The sequence below is a fragment of the Carassius auratus genome, chromosome 39, assembly GCF_003368295.1.
Source record: "Carassius auratus strain Wakin chromosome 39, ASM336829v1, whole genome shotgun sequence".
Classification (NCBI taxonomy): Eukaryota; Metazoa; Chordata; class Actinopteri; order Cypriniformes; family Cyprinidae; genus Carassius; species Carassius auratus.
The window spans coordinates 9,489,264-9,513,896 of NC_039281.1; the positions used below are offsets into that span (position 1 = coordinate 9,489,264).

General features: G+C 35.2%; 1 protein-coding gene across 1 annotated transcript; it reads right to left on the reverse strand.

Moving 5' to 3' along the window:
* Positions 1 to 11,386: 11,386 nt before the first annotated feature.
* dele1 (DAP3 binding cell death enhancer 1) lies at positions 11,387 to 18,758 on the reverse strand. The gene is made up of 12 exons (XM_026225752.1): positions 18,628 to 18,758; positions 15,830 to 15,947; positions 15,666 to 15,759; positions 15,448 to 15,574; positions 14,880 to 15,068; positions 14,630 to 14,664; positions 14,093 to 14,174; positions 13,869 to 14,011; positions 12,898 to 13,059; positions 12,688 to 12,780; positions 12,454 to 12,607; positions 11,387 to 12,349 (listed from the first exon to the last, which is right to left on the reverse strand). The coding sequence occupies exons 1-12, from the start codon at positions 18,656 to 18,658 to the stop codon at positions 12,135 to 12,137; spliced, it is 1,443 nt and encodes a 480-aa protein (XP_026081537.1). The 5' UTR covers positions 18,659 to 18,758; the 3' UTR covers positions 11,387 to 12,134.
* Between the last annotated feature and the right edge of the window lie 5,875 nt (positions 18,759 to 24,633).

Consider the following 24,633-nt stretch of genomic DNA (forward strand, 5'->3'; position numbering starts at 1 on the left):
TTTAATTGTGATGATTTTGGCTCACATTTAACAATAACCGTCCTGAAGCGTGTGATCAGCGCAGGTGCTACACCAATGAAAATGTCCAGCAAAACATCAGAATAGTCGAAAAACGGTAATATATTGGGTGATGTGTGGTGCCAAATGTCCAGCCATTCGTTTCTGGTGAAACTGATTGCAGGAACATAACTAAAGACAGGACAAACTAACAAATACAAATGCAGGCATGGTTTTATGTTTATGTGGTGCGATAAGCAATGCAACTCATAAAAAGGCAGTATAATTCATTATAATCAGTAATTATGTCACAACTGATGCCTCATTTATAATGGGTTTTATTGTTTTTGCCTTGATAAATCTTGATGAATCTGATAGGTAGCAGTATTTGTTAGAACATCGAAACAGACTTCATCCCAGTACTGTGAGGGGCGTAACATTTCTGTCACACGCTTGAGGTATTCGGCCAATCACAACACACTGGATAGCTGACCAATCAGTGTACCCCTCGCTTTTCAGAACGATGAGCTTTGTAAAAAAATATATATTTCAGAAAGACAGGGCATAGAGGAGAAACATTAATGTAAGGTATGTAGAAAATAATGTGATTTTTTTAACCTTTAACCACATAAACACATTTCATCATACTAAATGCATAAAATAATTTTATTTTGGCAACATCATATGACCCCTGTAATAAATTTTGTATAGCACTGCAATAAATGCATATAAGTATTTTATTAGCAGTGTTGGGTATAGTTACTTTGGAAAGTAGTTAGTTAGGTTACAACGTTACCATCAATTAAAAGTAATCAGTTATGATACAGCGTTACCTATTCATAAAAGTAACGCGTTAGAGTACTCATGCGTTACCAACAATTAAAAGCAGTTCGCAGCGGCTCACACATGACAGACACAGCCCCCGGCCCCTTTAAATGCACCTAGAAGTCGTGACTCCCGACAATGAATAACGTCAGTCATCCGACTAAATTAACACTGCAGGATAACAATAACAGGATAGACAGTCAGCAATCGGCTATTCCACATGGCGTTTTATTTATTTATTATCACAGAACATATTATTAATCAAAATTCGCACCTAACGTTACCCAGCCCAGGTAGCCTATAGGCTACTGTATATTATGAGCACCACAAGATAACTCCTGATTTTTCTTTAACTTTAAATAATGCAGTTATCAAAGTACAAGTATGCTCTAAGGTTGTAAACACAACCTTAAACAGGCTTGCAGATTTAAATCCATTTAGAAATGATGAACAACCAGCCAGCCAATGATCTAACAGAAATTAACAGCTGCCTGTCAAACAAAAATGATAACAAACCGAATTAAATCCTTCACTGCCACACGGGCAAATGACAAATCGCTTGATAGCCGAACTAATTATTATTAAAGTGTCACTCACAGTCACAAGCCTAAATTCGCTTTAACACAGTCCTCTTACATTTACTCTTCAAAGTAGTGATTAAAACGTAGCGTTAAATTTGAGGTAGAATTTTTGGCGGTCGACAGAAGCTTTTCACCAAAGCAGAGTGTGCATTTTACCGCTATGTTCTTTTCTTTTTCGTTGACAAATTGAAAATAATGTGCGTACTTCCATAAACCAAACGCTGTCCTCTCTGCTATCTTGCCGGGAGTTCGAAAAAAAAAAAAAAACCCACACACACACACAGGGTCAGGCGCAGGGCACAGACGTATCACAGCCATTGACTTCACGATCACAGAGCTTCGGCTCCGCTGATACTGTACATCCGCAGGTGGCACAGTAGACCTAGGCCTACTGTCTGACAAAAAGCAGGCTGCAGTCAGGATTTTCCTTTCCTTAAAATAACGGATTACTTTTTAAAAAAAAATAACGAAGTTACTGATTACTTACGCACGAAACTAACGCGTTAAGTTACAAATTTCAGGAAAAAAGTAATTAGAGTACTCTAACGCGTTACTTTGCGTTACCCACAACACTGTTTATTAATTTATGCAATAAGATTTGAAATGAGATATACCAGCAAAAATGCAAGATTCAGTAACACTTAGAAAAGAATTTGCTAAATCCTACAAACAATATCATTTGGAACAGGATATAACATCAGAATTGCAAGACTCAGTGACGTATACGCTGTTGCAATAATTACCTGCACTGAATGGCCAATTTCACATTTTGGGGTATTTTCAAAATTCAAAATACTGTATTTGTGTGTGTGTGTGTGTGTGTGTGTATATATACAGGGCCGTTTGAAGGAATTTGGTGGCCCCAAGCAAAATGGACATAGAGGCCACCCGACAATGACGATGTTGAGGATGAAGTTGATTGTGTAGCTGGGAAATAATTGAAACAAAAATCTGAAATTACCTGTGAAGTACGTTTTACCATTTCACTGTTAGCATATTGAAAGAGGCCACTATTACCAGCTCAGGGGTGCGTTAAATGAACAACTAAGTTTCCTTTTTTAGATTTTTTTTTTTTTTTTTAAATGCATAGAATGCAATGCATACATAAAAAAAACAACATTTAATTATTAATAATTGTTTCTCTGTCTGTACTACTTGTACTTTGAACAATGACAATAAAGTTGACAGATGAATTAAGTGCATTTAAGTGCCATTCAGGTGGGTTTTTAAATAAAGCATTTTCTGAGATGCACATTAAACACCAAACATTAATTTATCTTTTAATTATTGAAAATTAAGCAAACTAAAGTTTTTGTTAAGAGCAGTTCTGTAGATGTTGTTCATGCGTTCACATTCGTATTTAGTGAGACATCAGACTGAAATCACCGCGAGCGTCTAATTCATTCATTCAAAATTTGGCAAATTACGTGTCATTCTGCGTTAAACTGTAAATTCCGTTTTATGACTGGATTCCGCGATTCTTGCAATTGAAACACGCTACGACGTTCTCTTTATGTTTGCCTGAGCCCTCAAATCAAAACACTGCTGACTCCTTGCAGTCTGCGATTTCTGATCTGCGTTTTCCTTATCCCGTTAAAAAAAAAAAAAACATATTACAGTAACCATATTCCTTCTGTTCGAAAAAAAAAAAAAAGCAGAGATCACTTGACTTGGTTGGCCTGCTGCTGTCAGCGACAACTGAGAGGGGCCCCCTTGAGGGGGATCCCGATAACAGTGTCATTACATGTTACTGCATTGACGATCAAAGGGGCGCTCACACAGTGTCGTTGCATTTTATTCTTAACCAGTCGTTGTCTTGGGGCCCCAGGTCAGCTCGGGGCCCCAAGCAATTGCTTGGTTTGCCTGCCTTGTTGCGACGGGCCTGTATAACGCGTTAATTGAGATTAATTAATTACACAAAAAATAACGCGTTAACTAAGATTAATTAATTACAGAAAAAAATTCCCGCATTTTTAATAACTTATTTTTGCAAGGCGGAACGTTTCTAACTGGATGAGTTTCGGCGGACCGATTATACTGAAGCACCAACTAGCGTTCGCAACTTCGCATATCACCGCAGCACATTGAGTCCCAAGTATCACCTCAACGCAAAACATATAGCAGCTAGCATGGACTTTACACTTTATTTTAAACTATGTATTATTCTTTATTGAACTTTGTTTTGGCCAAGGTTATTGAGAGTTGGACTTAGTATGTTATGGCCTCTGAAGCAACAGAGAGATGTTTTCTAATAGTCAGGGTTTCCAATGTTCTGAATGTAATTGACAGTATTGTGTTTTACTTAAAAAACACTTTACAGAAGGTTCCAGCACCTATAAGCTTCCTGAATTTTCTGAAATGTACTATTTCTAAATTGTTTCTAAATATGCTATTGCTACACTTCATGGCAAAAATTGCACTGGTCTGCTAGACTTGGTTGAACAAAAATAAACAATATTTGGTTGCTTAAGCTTATGTATTCAGTCATTATTCAATGGTATACTATAAATCCATGTGAAAAAAATTACTTCTCACTGTTCTCAGGTCAAATATTTATATGCGATTAAAATGTGATTAATTTCGATTAATTAATTACAAAGCCTCTAATTAATTAGATTCATTTTTTTAATCGAGTCCCGGCCCTAATATATATATATATATATATATATATATATATATAAAATAATTCCAAACAGTATTTTGTGTTTTTATTTTAAATACATTTTACGTATTTATGCCCAACTCTGGCAACAGATTTGTAGAGTACATCCTGAGCAGCTCGTTGGGAAAAGTTATAAGGATATAACAATGTTTATTTTTCTCAAACATTTCTTTATATATTTCACATAAATCCAGTGTTTAGTTGATCCTGATAAGTCACAGCTGTAAAGTCGACAGCTTTCTTCTTTCGTGAGAGGGTTTGGCGTCACAGAATCTTTGTTTACTACTATTTCTATTGTCATTTTATCATTATTATTATTATTATTATTATTATTATTATTATTATAACTGTTATTATTATTGATATCACTGTTGCCATCAGCACAAAATATCATCATCATCGCCATCTTTAGCATTATTATCATTATTATTATTATCATTATTATTATTGTTGTTGTTAATTAATATTATACTAGTATTGATATTACTATTGCTGTCAATACAAAATATTATCATCATCGCCATATTTAGTATAACTATTGTTAGTATTATTATTACTGTTATTGTTGTTGCTATTATTATTATTGATATTACTATTTCTGTCAACACAACTTATTATCAGCACGATCTTTAGAGGTCAATCTCACTTGAACGGGGTCATTCCTACATTTGTAGGCCGCGAGCAGGCTCTGGTATTGGAACAGGAAGTAGACACTCTTTTGAGGAAGGAGGCCATAGAACGTGCTGCAGGGTTCTACAGCCATTACTTCATTGTTCCGGAGAAGGATGGAGGACTCCTGGACTCTTAGAAAAAAAGGGTTCATTGGGGTTCTATATAGAACCTTAGGGTTCTTTACTCCACTCCAAAGAACCTTTTATGCTAAAAAGATTCTATAATGACAAGAAAGAACCCTTTTGGCACAAAGGTTCTTTAGGCTATGATTCATTCATATATTACATTATTCTGCAACATTTTGTATTTGTAATTAAATTATTGTTTGTAGTAACTTAATATCACATTTGAATCATGCTGATTTTTGGAGAAAAACTGAAAATGGCACTCTTCGTGTGATATTGATTAACTACATAAAATTATATAAATATATACATTTTCTAGCCCCCATATCTTGAATTTTGTGATCATTCACATGCATTCATAAATGCATTTAAATACACCGAATAATGCAGTGAAAGAACGCACTCAAAATGCACACAAGCACTAGTATGACTTCATCATGTAACTTTACATTAGCCTAGATGCCTGCACTTTTTAGGCACGATTTGTTTAGTTTTTGAATATACTTGATACTGTTAAAAGGCACATCCTTAAAACAAAAAATACGAGTTCACATATCACACCTAAACACGCTTGGAAAACGTAATTAGAACTAGCTACTAAATTAGTTAAAAATGCCTATCCATATACAGCTATGATTCGCGAACCCCGAACTGATTCAATGATTCGCGATCCCCAAACTGACTCAAATGATTCGCGATCCCGCTCCGAACACTCGAACTGATTCAAATGATCCGCGATCCCGCTCCGAACTCCCGAACTGACTCAAATGATTCGCTTTCCCCAAACTGACTGAAATGATTCGCGATCCCGCTCCGAACTCCCGAACTGACTCAAATGATTCGCGATCCCCAAACTGACTCAAATGATCCGCGATCCCGCTCCGAACTGACTCAAATGATTCGCGATCCCCAAACTGACTGAAATGATTCGCGATCCCGCTCCGAACACTCAAACTCATAATAATGATTCGCGATCTCGCTCCGAACTCCCCAAACTGACTCAAATGATTCGCGATCCCCAAACTGACTGCTAAATTGGGCCACTTTTTGGTAAATCGTTTGGGACAAGAATACAATACCATATTCCATGTGTTTTTATGATTAATAATGACATTATGTAATAAAATATAATTATTTAGGCCCTACAGTTCTTGAAACATCAGACTTTTTTTGCATGAGCAGTTTAAGGTAAAATGGGCCAGCTCTTTCAGATGGGCCGGTCAAACTGCAAAGGGAAATAGTAATTTATCATTCATTTTAATTTTAAAACAACTGCTTATACAGCCACATAACATTTAAACTGCATTAAACAAACAAATTCATGTGTGCCATTAAAAAAAATAAATATTGTATATTATTGTCACTTTTTCAAAAAATATGTTCCAATACCAAATTAACAACATTATATCTGATTGATGCCATCAAGACAGATATTATACATATTTTTTATGTGCATGTTTTTTTTTTTTTTATATATAGATTTATCATCCATATAATAGTTAAGTTACATTTGGTATGCCAGGCTTACCATAAGACCCCCAAACCTTAAATGGCCCATTTTACCTGATATCATCCTATACTGAAAACGCCTTACTGCCCAACACTGGACAAACTGACCCAAATGATTCGCGATCCCGCTTTGAACTCCCGAACCGACTCAAATGATTCGCGAACCCGCTACGAACTCCCGAACTGACTCAAATGATTCGCGAACCCGCTACGAACTCCCAAACTGACTCAAATGATTCGAGAACCCGCTATGAACTCTCGAACAGACTCAAATGATTCGAGAACCCGCTACGAACTCTCGAACAGACTCAAATGATTCGAGAACCCGCTACGAACTCTCGAACTGATTCAAATGATTCGCGGACCCGCTACGAACTCCCGAACAGACTCAAATGATTCGAACCCGCTCTGTTAAAAAGGCTCTAAGTTAATTCTTATTGGTGGGTTGTGAATGATTGACAGTCGTTAGTCCCGCCCCAGAGCCTGACGCAACTTGTTATGTTTCGCTTGAAAGCTGTGGAGGGCTCGCTAATGTGTCGTCATCATGACATATTCCCTGAACGCAAGGCATTTTGGGAATCCGCGGCACAAACATTAGGCGCCGGACTTCTTTGCATGGAGGGAAGAACGCAGTCTTCAAGATGCCGTCTACCTGCTGTGTTATAAACTGCAATAGTCGTTCTAACGATAGAAGTGGCATAGAGCTTTAGAATGGAATATCCTTTTATCGTTTTCCATCGAGGAAAAATAATAGTACAAGTCATGTTTCAGAGGTTACAAAAAGCCGATGAATGGCATGGATAGTAGTGGTATGGATGCCAAGATTACCTTCGATAACACTCCACCACACATGATGGTGTGTTCAAAGCATTTTCACAAAGGTAAGTTACAGTTACTCTCTCTAAATGTTAACTGTTAACTAGCATGAAAGGGCTAGAAAATGAGCTTAAGTTACCAGTGTACTAAAGCGTAACATTAATCAGTTTTAATTAAATGTTGTGCATCTAGTCTACATTGCAATTTATTTGGTGACTGTGTTTGCAGGCAAACCTGCCTATGAAATGTTGGAGTGTGATCCTGCTTTTATTACAGGAATAAAATAGTTTAAAATATATTAAAATAGAAAAGTCATTTTATATTGTCATAATATATCACTATATTACTGTTTTTATTTTTATTTTTTTAATCAAATAAATGCAGCCTTGGTGAGCAGAAGATGCTTCTTTTAAAATCATTTAAAAATCTTACTCACCCCAAACTTTTGAACGGTAGTGTATGTTGTGTGTATCCTGTGTATAGCTATTTTAGATTCCTCAGGAATAGAGGTTGTGATATGACATGATTTCTTTATATTGTTACAGTCAGACACTACACCTGCACCTGAGATGGACGGTCCTGTGAATCCACCTCCATCGCCGGACACTGTCCACACCGGTCATGAGACTGAGCTCAAGACTTTGCTGGATAAAATTGTGGTTGTGTGCTGTGTGTCCAAGTATTTGTTGTGAAGGCGCCATGTTAGAATTATACATCATGCTCACATCTAATATATAAATGTTTTTTGTTTTCCAAAAGATTTTGTAAGGTCTCTTCTCACATGTAATGTTTTTAGCCATGTCTGTAAATAAAATACACAAAGATTGAATGAAATTCTGCCTCATTTATCTGTATTAAGGAAGAATTGTGCAAAATCAGTCTTCCTTGGTTGCAAACACAATTACATAACTTAAATAGTAGTAACAACCAACTTAATTTCAGTTTCTTTACATATTTAACATGTAAATACATTTAGAACAATACATTTACATTATAAAGAGTCGATAGAAATGATGAGAAACTGGAAATGTATGAGGTAGGTTGTGGGTGATAAGTCACAGACACATGACTCTTCTCTGGCTGGTGCTGCCGAGTCCCACGCAGTCTAAATGAACGGTAGTGTATGTTGTATAGGACAGTTCTGATTATCACAAGCAAACATCATGTCATCAAGCTCTTCAGGCTGTCTGCAAAAGCACCACAACACAGCCTTTTCACATGCCCTTCTTTTGGGCTGGAGGGTGTTACCTTGACCAGTCGCTTTGCTCGTGAGGATCGAGTCCTTTGATTCTCTTTATTTTCTCGTCATATCTCATCTTTGCATTAGGATTTAGTTTTAGGTGGTATGGTCTGACAATGTTTTCTTTGGCCCGCTGCATTTTGTAGGATTATATTCTGTTTTTCACGCTAATTTTTCATTATTTTCATGCCAAAACACTAGCCTGCTATGCTAGACCATGTAAACTGGCCAAACATACCCATAGTTCTTTGCGTTCTGATGACGTTGTCGCCCAGTTGGTCACGTGTTAGCAATCCATAGATGAGTGTGCGTAACTTTGAAAGTAGGTTTAATTTCCACTTATACCGTCTTTAATCTTGTTTATATTGCTATTTGTTGTATTATGGGTTGAAACGTTCAGATGTTGAGTGTTTTTCGGATTTCTGTGAGGCTAATGTTAGCGGTATGACTGAGAGCATTATCTTTGCACGTGTTTTCCGATGCGCGGTATAAGTGAAATAATCATAACAACTCATATTTTTCCATATGTTTACTTTAGTGTCTACAATTTACAGATGTTATTAAGCCATATTTATGTGGATTGTGAAGATTACACTCGATTGAGATGTGGTTATGATAGTCACGTGTCTATTTATAGTCAATTGTTACATTTTATGTATCCTCACACGTCTATTCTTTTGAGTAAAATGTATATCATTTATTACTGTAAACTGATTATTTATATTTCGGTTTTATTATAGAAACCACAGTCACACACCCTTAATATGTTCATGCAAGGCCCTAAGTATGTTGATTGCTTGATCCTACTATTAAAACAGTGATTGGACTTTTGTGCATTCTTACCTATGCCCTGTGATGATCCCAACTAAGTCGGAACCAGTCCATAAACCTAATCAACACACTACGAACTCATGAACTGATTCAAATGATTCGCGAATCCGCTATGATCTCCCGAACTGACTCAAATGATTCGCGAATCCGCTATGATCTCCCGAACTGACTCAAATGATTCGCGAATCCGCTATGATCTCCCGAACTGACTCAAATGATTCGCGAATCCGCTATGATCTCCCGAACTGACTCAAATGATTCGCGAATCCGCTATGATCTCCCGAACTGATTCAAATGATTCGCGAATCCGCTATGATCTCCCGAACTGACTCAAATGATTCGCGAATCCGCTATGATCTCCCGAACTGACTCAAATGATTCGCGAATCCGCTATGATCTCCCGAACTGACTCAAATGATTCGCGAATCCGCTATGATCTCCCGAACTGACTCAAATGATTCGCGAATCCGCTATGATCTCCCGAACTGACTCAAATGATTCGCGAATCCGCTATGATCTCCCGAACTGACTCAAATGATGCGCGAACCCGCACCGAACTCCCGAACTGACTCATATGATTCATGCTCCGAACTCCCAAACTTACTCAAATGAATCCCTGATAGCACACGTTCATCTCGGAGACGTCTATTTGATGTGTGCATTTACATCTGCAATTTTATATATATATATATATATATATATATATATATATATAATATATATATATATATATAATATATATATTACTAGTAGGTATAGGACACTATGATACATTTATGTAAGTGAGTAGGCTATAGCAAAATTAAGCGAACTTTGACATTTTATACCCAAAGAATCTTCATACAGTGAACTACTAGTATAGTAAAATTGATACAAATGCATTAAATGCAGTCCTATCAAAGTTAGGTCATTATCAAAACAAATTTGTTCTGATACAGTTTAACTCTAAGTTCTTGTCATATTTAATATCCATTTTAGAAACAATAGCAAATAAAACCGTAATAATGTGAGAAATGTTGAAGGTGTCTGAATAAATTTTGGTTTGATTGTATATTTCATTTTTACACTGAAGACTATCCAGTGCTATTTTACATTTAATTATTTGGTTTCTGTACCTGGACACTTGACCAAACTTGAAAAAAAAAAAACGTAAAAATTGTTTAAATAGCACAAATAAATAAAAATGAACGAACATACAAATTAAACAATTTCAAACAGGACCCACTGGTACAACCTTCACCGGGTCCCCACTGACCCCAGCTACGGCCTTGCTCCGTGTTATGGCAGGCTAAAGTATTAATAAACGCCTGGGTTTCCGTTTCAAATCGTTGTTATGGGAAAACACACATCAAGGACTCACGTTTTGCTGTCTGATCGCATGCTTTTGGCGGGTCTTTGGCTTGGCAAGCGCTCAAAAACCTGCTCAAAAATGTTTTGTTGTTGTTAAAATGTATAAATTAGTGGTACTTATAGTATATTATTTGATGAACACTTCACATCTGAACATAAACACTCTCAAATAACAATAGTAACAATAAAAACCAACAACCCTCACTTAATGCAAGAATCTGTAACTATAGTTTTGGATACTATAGTAAAAGACTCTTGGATAATTTATACAACTGTTTAGATTATTATCCTACGCAGAAAGATTTTGAAATAAAATCTAGCAAAAATGCAAGTTTACAACAGAATAGTACATTACTGCATAATATTGTAAATCAATTCTGAAAAAAATATTTATGCAAACACACATTATTTAAAATTAAAACCACAAAAATTAAAGACTTAATAGCTTAACTAAAGTATGTTAAAATGTCCAGTTTTCTTGTTGCAATTAAAGGTTATTTAAAGGTTACATAAACGTTTTTCAATGTTCAAGTACAGATAAGATTAAAAGGACATGTTGAGAATGTCGAGCTCTGAACGTTTACTTAACGTTATGAAAACGTATATCAAATATTAATAATTATCAATATAATCAAAATAATCAAATATTAGCTAGTGCCATCAGAAAAATCTATTAATAAATAAATTAAAACAGAGAATCCAAACACTTGTTTAAAGAAGTAAACATAAATGTCTAACCATATTTCCAGAAATGTTGTTTGCACATATTAATCAAACACCATGATAAAAACAGTCTTTATTGTAGTTTAGACAGTGCTTTAGGGTGAAATGACTTTCTGTAAACCTCAGAATCCTAAACATACAAACACAACACAAAGTTGGCTCTGATATGGAGGCTCAAAACAAAATACTACTGGCTTTCCATGAACTGCACATCTGATTAAGGCACATTTTAATTAAACCTTTGGCACATGGGATTAATTTAATAGTAAAACAGTGCTGATCACATGGTTTTGTTGTTAATTCTTGATAACCAATCATTTTTCTGCTTCTGAATGAATATGTGAGCTTACTGTTTTAATATAACCACGTAAACAATGTGTCCGAATAGCACAGAAAACAAGAAAATGACACAATGTGACCTCCTCAAGATACAATAATACACAAAAAATATGAAGATAAGCTTACCCTGGCACATCCCTTTCTACACGCTCAATAAAAACACTCTTTCCACTGGATTCAGACATTCAGACCACAACCAAACACACATTTATATACAAAACCAAACACTTTCTACTGGCAAAATACATTTAAAGTGGCTGAAACAAAGCTTGTGTATAATCTATGGGATCCTAACCAGCCAATCACTGTGCTCGGAACTCTCCAGCTCTGCTCTGATTGGCTGAGAACATTCATTGGTCAGATCAGACAGTTTCTGTGTGGGTTTCTAATGGCTGCATGCATTTGTATCAGATAATAATCTGCTTAACATATGCGTTTATAAGATGAGAGATGAACTGATCATGTTAGCGCACCCCGAGCGTCCAAACCTTGCGGCTGCTTTCAGCACTGAGCATCTGAAGCGACACACACAGACTTCCTGTGCTCCAGGAATGAGGGAGCGGCTGTGATTGGCTGGCAGATCGCTGATGTGGGCGGGGCTTCTCTTGAGAAAACATGGAGTCGAGATTCAGCTGGCCAATCACAGAGAAGCAAGGAGCCGATCGGATCGAGCGCAGCACTAAAGAGAGAGAGAGAGAGTTATAAATCAAAAGCAGATTTAAAAAAAAAAAAAAAAGTTATATTTGTAAAAAGTGAGTGTGTGTGTGTGTGTGTGTGTCTGACCGTCTCGGCTGTGTCGGTCTCTCAGAGCGTCTCTGGCCTGCTGGTTTCCTCTGGCCGCTGCCTGATGATAGAGACTGAGGGCGGTCTGGACACACGGAGACACCCCGAACCCCGTCTCGTAGCACTGAGCCAGACACACGAGCGCCGCGGTGTCCTGCACGTCAACACAGCATCTTCAGATCTCGTCTAAAACATTGAAAGCGTTTGAGAATATGAAGAGGAGAGGAGCGTTACCCCGCTCTCAGCCGCCATCCTGAAATAATGAACACACTTCTCCTCATCACAGTCCGGACGCTGAGACAAAACCACACCCAGATACACCTGAGCCTGGAGACAGACACATAGGACCTATTTATATTTATATTTCTTTTATATCTAATATATATATTAGATGATATATATATATAATATAATATATATATATATATTAAATTGCACGTGTACCTCAGTGAGTCCGGCGTCGGCAGCCGTCTGCAGGAAGTTGAGCGCCGCTGTGGTGTCTGTCTCTGAGCTCTGCTGCCCTCTGCTGTTCAGGAGGAGTTTAGCGCAGCGATACTGAGCCTGACGGTGACCAGCGACTGCAGCGCGTCTGTAGTGATGCACCGCCTGACAGACAACAGAAGATATTAAAGACAGAAGTAACTATTAATATCACTATTACTGTTTAAAACAAAATCTAAATCAAACCAATACACCTGTGGAACTGAGGGGCAACATTTTTTTCCATTAAATATAGTATATGAGTGTAAATGTGTAAGTATGTACATATAATATAATAATAATAATAATGATGATTTAAATTTTGTTTAAATTGTAAAAATTCTATAACTATTTAAATCAATGCTACAATACTGTATAATTTAATAAGCATTTAATAAATAATAATAATACTCATTTATTTAAAAAAATATTTTGTTTAAGCCCTCCTCCAAACAATATTATAATAATAATAAAAAATACATTATTTTTAATTTGTATATCATATTTAAATATTTATTTGTCAGAACAACAGTAAATTACAATAATAATACTCGCGTCTTTAAAAATGTCTTTAATTTCAAATATTAAAACAGAGCTTTTGTTTTTGCATCTTTTGTTGACGAGATTCATAAACGAGTCTCAATAAAAGTTATGAATATGTTTGGTGAGTTGCATGTGTTATGAATGTACTTTAAAATGCAGAAATTTTTCATATTTCTCAGGTTAGAAAATAGAGATATCTGTAAGACAAATACAGATAAAATGCCTTTTTATTATTGTTCTTTTAAATGATACTGGATTTCATGGTATGCAAGTTTTTTTTTTAATCATCTGAAACATTATAGAATGCAATTAAAATAAAGCATGCAAATATACAAATATTTTAAAACATGCAAAATGCATGCTTCTATATAACTAAGGGGAAATCCCAGCACCTTGCTGAGGTCCGCCTGCACTCCTCGTCCCTTCTCGTAACACACTCCCAGGTTAAACTGAGCTTTGCTGTAGTCGTGCTGCGCCGCGGTCAGGAAACAGGAGAAGGCCGTCTCGTAGTCGCCGGCTCTCGCGCTCTCCAGACCTGAAACACAGCGAGCAGAACTGGTTCAGACGCATGTTCACATCACACAGCGATGCTCTGAGTGAATGAGCTCGTCATTACCGATGATGTTGAGGACAACAGGAACGCTGCGGTCTGCCACGTGCCGCAGATTCTGTGCTGCTGCGTCCAGAGAAACACCTTCCTGCAGGAAACACACCACTGACTAATCTATTTATATACTGCTTTATACCATACAGACTGATTCAAAGCAGCTGACCAGTTATAAACACGTAAATAATAGTGTTATTGCTGCACAATCTGAAACAAATTAAATATTAGCTGTAAACCCTTCAAAAATTATAGTTTTACTCAGTATTTTGGTCTTGTCTTTACAAGAAACATTTAGGTTTTTGCGTAAAACAAGAAAAACTTAATTCAAAGAGAAAGGCAAAACCTTGAAGAATTTTATAGAAAACGAGACCAAAATATTGAGCGTGAAGTAATTTTTTTAATTTCGATGATTTGGATCCAGATCAGTTCCACAACAGAACTAATTCAATTTCAGCTATAAAACAACATTACAAAAGACAATCGTCAGATCAATTCAGATCAAGTTTGATTCAAAGGACAAACAGTTTTTCGGTCTAAATCTGTTACCTCTGATTTCAGTTGTTCAGGAAAAAGAGTTTCATCTGTAAGAAAATCAAGAATGAAGCGTTAACACTTCACATCTATACCGTACGAGTCTGCAAATGCACTTTTTATTGCATGTATTTCAACTGTCGTCAAACACAATGCAAAAAGAGCGAGGCACAGTTCGGTTCAGAATGTGTGAAATACAGAATAAGAACAACAACAAATATAAAATGCATATTTATGTAAAACAATATAAAACAGTTTTTCTGACCGCCGTGTGGCGCGCCGTTCGCCGGCTCCTCCTGCTGGTCATCAGAGCTGTGCGCCGTCTGCAGGTCAGAGGTCACAGCTCCATCACTGTTGCCTTGACTACGGTCACTGGAGCCGCTGTCGGGGGTCTGCAGCGCCCCCTGCAGGCATTTGACTGCCACACCGCTGGATAAAGCATTGGGCCTGGACACTGAGAGACAAACCGCTTATTGTTTTATTAGATCATGTTCAATGAAGATATTTTGTAAATTTCCTACCATAAATATATCAAAATGTAATTTTTGATTAGTAATATGCATTGCTAAGAACTTCATTTGGACAAATTTAAAGATGATTTTGTGAATATTTAGATTTTTTTGCTCCCTCAGATTCCAGATTTTCAAATATTGTCCTCCTAACAAACCACACATCAATGCAAAGATGATTTATTCAGCTTTCAGATGATGCATAAATCTCAATTTGGAAAAACTGACACTTGAGACTGGTTTTGTGCTCCAGGCTTAATCTGAGCCAGAGACTGACTGATCTCTGATTGGTTGAAATGTTGTATGATTGACAGCAGGACTCACAGATGTCAATCAGGACTTTGTAGGAGCATTTCTGTATCTGAGCCGGTCCAGGGTTCTGATCCGTGTGTGAGGACAGCCGAGAGTGAACCCTGCGACAGAGCTGCATGAAGAGAACCGCAGCGGCGCCCTGCACACACACACACACACACACACACCAGTTATTATAAACACACCACAGAGATGACATGTGATAAACAGTAGAGTTATCAGTGAATTACCCATCCCACTGCATCGAGAGTGGTGTATCTGGGCAGACCAGTGTAGCAGAACTGAGACGTCCTCTTCTTCTTCTGATCGTGAGAACTGTGAGAGCTGAGGGACAGAGGGACAGTTAGTTCAGCTCAGGGGTCAGGGGTCAGAGGTCACTCGTGCGGTCCAGTACCTGCTGCTGTCAGACGCGTGTCGTCCGCCGGTCAGGATGCTGGAGTTGATGACCTCGTCCTCCACGTGATGACCCTGCGAGAGCCGCAGCTGGGCGTTTCCATGGCAACGGCTCAACACTGCGGGGTCACGAGGAAAACACCGGTGAGTTTTCAGAACCCGACAAATGCAACATTTGATGAAATGAAACAAATGAAACTTCCAGTTACTTTTGATAAGAAACAATTTTTTTCAGGAAATTCTAACAAATAATGCTGCTTTTATGCTCTGGTTGTGGCGCAACGGATCTTTGTAAAAATGCCTCCACGATCATCACTTGCTCTTTAATACATTTATTCATGCCTCATGTAATCGCTCAATCAGTGTTTCAACCACAGAAAGACATGACACATCATGGAAACAAAAATGAAACACCATTTAAACAAAATGAAACAAAAACTAAAACAAAAGGAAAAAAAAAAACTAAACAAAAAATGAAACAAAAATAAAACAAAATGAAACAAAAAAGGACACAAAAATTAAACACCATGTAAACAAACTTTCATTCAGCTCAGGAAAGTTATCACTGTCCACAACTCTATAAATGAAATCTAGAGAATATAATTTCAAGAATTACTGTACTATAAACTCATTACATTTCACTTTACCTTTTAGTGATCTTAATGTATGTTTAAATAAATCTGTTATGAAACAGTTTATGACAGACACTGTGTAAATGATTATATTTCAATGGCAAATATACATTTTATAATTAGATTTAGAAGTAAGTTTAAAACTGCATTATGTGAAATTTAAATATTTGCATACAATTTTGTAATTTGAGTGTTGGCTACTATATTTTAAAAATCTATAGTAATTGACTATTCAGTTTGTAACCTTATAGAAATGTACTGGCTATAGTTTAGTTAATAGCATGAGCTGAGGTATTTATTTATTTAAAGAAAGATAATTGTTTTCAGTAAACCATGGTTTAATATAAAAAAGCAATTGTATGTGTAGTTTTTATGTGTGCTGTAATGAAAACATACCAAACCGTGACATCAAAACTGAAGTACATATCGAACCGTCATGTTTGTGTATCGTTAATATAGTTACAATGATAACTATATTAGCCTCCACACCGAAAACAACAACTATAAGCGTAATTATAACAATAACTATATTAGCATCCAAACAAACGGACAATAACATTCTGTTTATTAAAGGCAATGTCATTTTGTTGAAACAATCTTGCAAACAATCTTGCAAACTTATTACTTAAAAAAAACTATGTTACTTAGTATTAACGTTTTCATAAAAAAGCTTCTGAGACAGCATAAACACAGTTTTTATAAAGCTTTAAATAATTGCACGAGTCCACAACTATAACCATAACACAGAGTTCCATGGTTCCATGGATACCACTACAGTTGCAAACAAAAATATAACCTAATAAGTTTAAATTAATTGTATTGAATGATAAAATGCGTTGTAAATAGAAAGTTAAATGGGCATCATACTTTAATATTTAAATACATTACATAAAAGTTCCGTTTAAAGTTATCTGTATCGAAGATAAGGTATTGGTATCGTATCGAAAACAAAATAAGTGGTACCGCCCATCCTTTCTGATGAACGATAAAAACATCAACAGCCAATCAGAATCCACCTGACTTTAAAGCGCGCACATTTAAAAGCGCCTTATATTTGTAACTGAAGCCCGCTTATAACGAACAATGTTTTGGTCAGTTTGTGTGGATTCTAAAGTAATTATTGTTATAGTTAGCCTATGTTTATAGCTGTTGTTGTTGGTGTGGAAGCTAATTTAGTTATCGTTATACAGTAGATATGGTTCTTGGTGTGAACGGGCCTTATAACGCATGACCAGTGCGAACAGTTTTGTCGTGTGCCGCTTTAAAGTGTAGTTGAAGTGCTGAAATCACTTTTTTATTCGAATAAAAACAATTATTAAGACTCTATAGTTGTAGTTATCACAACAACGTTCTGTTTTTACAAGCGCGTGCGCTTTAAATAATTGCGCTCTTTTCGAAGTTTGGTGGATTCTGATTGGCTTTTCTTTTTTCTTTTCTTTTTTTGTTTCTAAAGTGATTCCAGTGATATCCTTCTTCTTGTGTCACTCTGCATCGATGTTCAAAAACTGAAACCAAAACTATCTTCAGACTTATTAAAATATGAGTTTTATTCAAATATTCAACTAAAGTCCTTCTCCTCGTAATGATACTTGCCACACAGTCGCGTACAGTGAAACATCACAACAATGTATCTCTGTATCAATGTATCTGTTCGGATGTATCGGTGTGTTAATGTATCAATGTATCTATCACTATATTAATGTATCAGTGTATCTATCACTATATTAATGTATCAGTGTATCTATCACTATATTAATGTATCTGTTCGGATGTATCGGTGTGTTAATGTATCAATGTATCTATCACTATATTAATGTATCAGTGTATCTATCACTATATTAATGTATCAGTGTATCTATCACTATATTAATGTATCAGTGTATCTATCACTATATTAATGTATCAGTGTATCTATCACTATATTAATGTATCAGTGTATCTATCACTATATTAATGTATCTGTTTGGATGTATCGGTGTATTAATGTATCAGTGTATCTATCACTATATTAATGTATCAGTGTATCTGTTTGGATCGGTGTATTAATGTATCTATTCGGATTTATCGGTGCATTAATGTATCAGTGAATCTGTTCGGATGTAACAGTGTATTAATGTATCAGTGTATCTGTTCGGATGTAACAGTGTATTAATGCATCGCAGCTCACCTCTGCCCACCAAACTCTGAATCCTCCACATGTCTGCTGTTGTTTCTGTAAGTTTATGAGGATTAATAAACTCACGCCATGATGTTTCTGACAGTCACGAGTTACAGCAGCGGCTCGGTGAAGGACGACTTGGAGGAAATGACGCAAATCCCTCCTAAATTATAAAATACAGTCAGCAGTTCATTCTCCCGCCGCCAGAGGCCGCCGGTACAGCTACAGTTACAGACTCTGTACGCAGGGGAAGAAACGGTTTAATCCATTATTTAATTGTATTATTATTATTATTATTATTATTACTAAAATATTATTTTGAGCAAATTTGTTATAATTATCTTATTAAAATTATTATTATTATTATTATAAATAATTATTGTATTATGTTTATATAAACTAATATTATATTTTCTTGTATTTATGTATGTATTTATTAATAATAAAAATGTGCATGTTTATTAAGAATCAGATTTAGATTTTCATTATATTGTATTGTATATTTTCCAAACATTATATTATATACAATATATATTTTCATAATATTTTTTTATTTTATATATATATATATATATATATATATATATATATATATATATATATATATATATATATATATTATTATTATTATTATTATTAAACATTTTTTGATGTGTTATGTGTAAAAGTGTCTGTGTGTGTGTGTGTGCACTGTAGTGGTCTGTAGACAAACCTGTTCTGTGTTTGTGCTCCAACTCAAGCTGGTGAGGGAGGATCGAGGTCTTTACACACTCTTAGAAGAAAAGGTTCTATATAGTTCTATCAGGCGCTACGTATTTGGAACCCCTAAAAGGTTCTATATATATTTAGGGTTCTTTGTAACCAAAAAGGTTTTATATGGAACCTTTTAGGGGTCCATTCCGGATTAAATATTTCATATAATTGACAAACATCAAGACCCTAAAATGTAAAAATGTAATTCACATAAAAAAGTCACCCATGAATACTGAAAAAAGCTCACCCAAAGTGCATAGAACTAGTCATTTATTTATATTAACAAACATAATTACTATTACTGAAATAATGTCATTTCAAATATTCAAGGCTTTAAATGTACAAATCAACATTAAAACACCAACCATTTAAGAAATCTCATAAATAATGAAAATAAAGTTTCACCTACATCTACATATTACAAAATAAGTCCATTATAAAATTACATTAATCTATCACTAATAAATAATGCAAATATACAGATTCATCTAAATTCCGATCAGGGTTAGAACAACATCAAGTAACTCAAAACTACAAATCCATATTCATATAACTCACAACGGAAATATACAGATATAGAGGTACTTCAAATCTACAAATTCATATTTATATCACTCATAAAGAATGTGAATACATAGATTAAAATTCAGATCAACATTTCAGAACATCACTTCAAATCTACAAATTAATATTAATATCACTCATAAAGAATTGTAATTACAGATTCACATTCAGATCAGAGTGTTTTGTTTGCATGTATGTCACTGCAGCAGCACATTAAACTTTAATTGTAATTAGACTGGAACTACCTGTGAATCAAATTATTTTAATGCACACCTTTTAGCCAATCAGAATCAAATATTCAGACAAACCATGGTGTAAATAGATTTATTAGAGTTCAACAAACCAAGCAACTAATGGTTGTGTTAAGGGGAAAAAAACTATGTCTTTTACATAGTTGAGCATTTATCACAGTAATGTGCTCCTGAAAACTTAATTGATCTTCTCCAATATTTTCCAGGTTTAATATAATCAGAAAAAAGTAGTAAATAACAAAATTCCTATTGTATATATACAATCTCCTAGCATTACTGGTCAATAATCAAGCAGTTTTAACACATTTTAGTGAAGAAGGTTAACACAGAAAAAGCTCCTGGGACTGGGTGGAAACAGGATTATCAGTACACAGGAGTAATGGAAAGTTTGCAGTCTTGCATCTTTTTGTTTGCTGAAATGAGCAAAAGACAGTTCATATAAGGACAAATTTTTAGAAGTGACATAGCACAAATAACTGAAAATTAATAATCAGTAGAATTAAAGCATTCATTCATCCAAAAAAAAAGAAAAAAAAATTGTGTCACCATTTACTTGTTTACCTTTGTTGTTCCAAACCCACATGACTTTTCTTCATGGATGTCAAGAATAATAAAAAACTTGATTTGGCCGTATGTCTCATAATGCAGATTGTGTGGCTGTTCTGTTCTGTTCTGTTCTTCATTACCATTTGAGTGTGAGGTCAAAAACTATCTCAGAGCACTATCTGCAGTTAAAGAATAAGCTTAGGATCAGAAAACACAAAATTTAACAGTTTGCAACAAGCACAACAAAACTTACCGAAGTAAGGCAACTTGTGACACTGTCGTGTAAATCCGCTGTAGAAACATTGACAACTTAATTACTAATGGGTTTAAAGCTTAAGTAGTTAATATACTGCACTACCTATCATGATGATTTATGACTTTGACCTTTGACCTTTTGACAGGTTGAACTTCCGGTAACCTTATGATGGATGGGCGGAACAAATGAGATCAAGGGTTAACCTATGACCTTCCCCCGCATCGATCATGTGCTTTTGACAGAAAGTTTTACCCTATTGACCTAATTAGTTCTAAATCATGGTTTTGACGGCTAGTTTAAACGTAAGATGAAAGACTCCTCACGCATCGATCATGCGGTTTTGACAGAAAGTTTTACCCTATTGACCTGTTAGTTCTAAATTAAAACGGTATATGAAAGACTCCTCACGCATCGATCATGCGGTTTTGACAGAAAGTTTTACCCTATTGACCGTTAGTTTGTTTGAAGTTTGTGTCAGTTAGCTTGTTTGAAGTTTATCACAATTATACGGTTATGTGTGTGTGTGTGTGTGTGTGTGTGTGGATATACGGCTTCTCCCCCCTCCCATTACGTATATGAGCGGTGTATAAATGGGATCGGTGTGTTCTACATTTTATATATATATAAAACATTCTATAATTTATATAATCTCAAACAATTAAAGATTGAAAACACATTTTAATTATTTCACATTTATATATATATAAAACATTTTATAATTTATATAATCTAAAACACATTTTAATTATTTCACATTTATATAATATATATAATCTAAAAACAATTTAACTAAGGTTGAAAAACATTCTGTTCTTTTAAAAAAAGGTTATAAATTAAACTGTATAAAAAAAATATACTGAAACCGACTGTTTCAGATAAAACAAGATCTTTTTTCCTTTTTTTTTTAGAGAGCAGAAAGGAGGTATTTCACACACCTTTGATCCTGACCCTCTGTGTCCCCACTGTCTGCGTTTGCACGCCACAGTGCACACTCGTCGGAATTTACTACAAAATCATAATATCTTCAAAGCCATTTTTTAATTAAAACTAACGTATCTCACGCGGGAGTACCATGTTTTTGACAGTTTTCTGACCGGTGCATCTATGAATTACGGTGGGCGAGCGGCTAGCATCTCTTGTACCCCTCTCTCTCTCCCTCTCTCTCCCTCTAATGCCTGTGTACACACATTCGTCTCCAAGTCTTATTTTCTTCTTTTAATGAATATAAACACATTATACATTCACAAACAATATAAAACAAAACATTTACATTAGTTTTGTTCATCACTAAAAATATACATTTTACCAGGATCGGGGAAAAAATATAATAACTGAACAGAATGAAGAATATGGTCTATTGAGGAACCCGGACGTGTCATTGACACAATTCAGTTAAATTCATTTCACATTATTTGTTGCAAGACATTTTCTATATTATATTTAAAACCTTTTATATCCATCTTTATATCATATCTTTTTCAAAAAGCTGTTTAATTATTTATTTTAACCGTACACCTACAGTACCACCATACAATAAAATGGTGCATGCACGTACACTTTTAAGCGATCTGAATTATGACTAGCCTATAAATTTCATCATAAGCCACACGTACCTTGTTATATCACTATAATATCCACGGCGCTATACAAATTTGTATTCTGATAAACCATATAAACAAGCGGACATACGCGTGGACATATCAAGTTAAAAAGAGACTTATCTCTATTTTAAACAATATTAAATTATATATGACGGCATGTTACTAAACCGGAACATACATTTTAAACAAGTATTCATCGTTTTTATAAACCACATCGCAGTAACAAGACATGTTACTAAACCAAAACAAATAATTTTATCATACATTTTTTAAATCATGTATTCAATCAATACTTATACAAACACGTTTTAAACATATTTTAAACAGAAACTAATCATAAACGCAGCCTTCTCAAAATTACAGACATGTACAATCATGCTGATCACATATTATGGATATTCAGACTTTTAGCCACTAATACGTTTTAGGATAATGAAAAACACCAACGTCTGAGGACTGCCAAAATATCTCCAGTCCCCAAAACCCACTCAGACTCCAGGGGTTAAAGAATATGGAAATAAATAATTATATAATGACATCATCATCCTAAAGCAATTCATTAAACAAAAAAAAGTATTCAACATTTAAGTTAATCAAACTTATAAAACACACCATACTCTTCTTTTTAAAAAAAGATAACTTATTTTAAATGTGATAGCATAGTATATACAATAAACATTTCTGATGATACATATAAAAAATTATCCCTTACAGTTTTAGACCGGTGAGAGATGTCCAAACATGAATGAAATATCCCCAAAATAAAACAATAAGACTTAAAAAATAAAATAAAAATGATTAAATCATAAACAGAATCTCACAGGTCCTCGTAGTGAAATGTATGTGAGACCCGGGGGGCTGCTTCACACACACCCCGCGCAGGCGAGGGTGGAGTTCCAGACCGCATGATCTAAGTCAATGGTGTACATTATTTCAAAGCTAACATTAATGTAATGTTTTTTAATAATCAGTACCCCCAGTACATCTGATGTCCGTTGATTCTTAATTCAACAAAATGATGATATATATTACCTAAAATATTTTATATTTTTATATAATATTATATAATAAAAAATTATTTATATCATATTATATCATATATCATATATATGATTATATTATATTAGATGCGTCATGCATTAATCACTTTAGATTCTTTAAAGTTCTTATTTTTAGCACCATCTTCAAAGTTTTCATACCATCTCTCTCTCTCTCTCTCTCCCTCACACCCACACACTCTCCCCCCTCTCTCTCTCACACACACACTCTCTCTCTCTCTCTCTCTATCTCTCTCTCTCTCTCACACACACACACTCTCTTTCTCTCTCCCTTTCCCTCTCCCTCTCTCTCTCTCTCTCTCTCACACACACACACACACACACACACACACACACACACACACACACACAATGAAACATGAAGCCAAAGTCTTTCTGTATGTTTTTTAAAAATAAAACTTAAAATATTGATTTTGCTTTAAATCTATGCTGAGGAGCTCGTTTGTTTGTCACAGTATAGACTGTGAAGTTTAGATGAAGTTGCTTTATCTTTTAGAAGAAAGACCCTCGATCGTATTCAACCATTAAAGATGGTTCAGGAAAGACCCACGCGTCCTAGAGATGTAATTTATGTGCGTTGCTACGGTCGTAAACCTTTCACATATCCACGGTACTTTCAGACACAGAGCAGGAAAGACATTTGCAGGCCCTCTGCTTAGCCGTCCCAAAATACCTCCATTTAAAAGCAAAAATATTAAAATGACCGCCTGTACATCTAACAGGCTGTAGTTCTATTTTATATGTTTTGTATTAAAAGTACTTACTTTTGTATTTAAATCATTATTTAAAACAATATATTTAACCGACAGTATCCCCCCAACGTGTGTTTTCCATCAGTTGTTTGCCCTTCAGCCTTATTACGTAGTGCTTTTCATTTAGCCTACTGTAAGATCCCTTTACAATAGTGTAATGAAAGTTAACTTTTCTTAAAGTTTATAGTTGTATTTTACTGTATCCCCATCCTTCTATCCTGTAGATTGTATGCG

What these genes read in the sequence shown, in the direction of transcription:
- dele1 (XM_026225752.1), bottom strand. Translation starts at nt 18,658, where the DNA reads ATGTGGAGGATTCAGAGTTTGGTGGGCAGAG. An exon ending in TCAGAGTTTGGTGGGCAGAG is followed by an intron (nt 15,948 to 18,627) that starts GTGAGCTGCGAT and finishes GTGACCCCGCAG; the next exon opens with TGTTGAGCCGTTGCCATGGA. An exon ending in TGCAGGCGGACCTCAGCAAG is followed by an intron (nt 13,060 to 13,868) that starts GTGCTGGGATTT and finishes GTTGTCTGTCAG; the next exon opens with GCGGTGCATCACTACAGACG.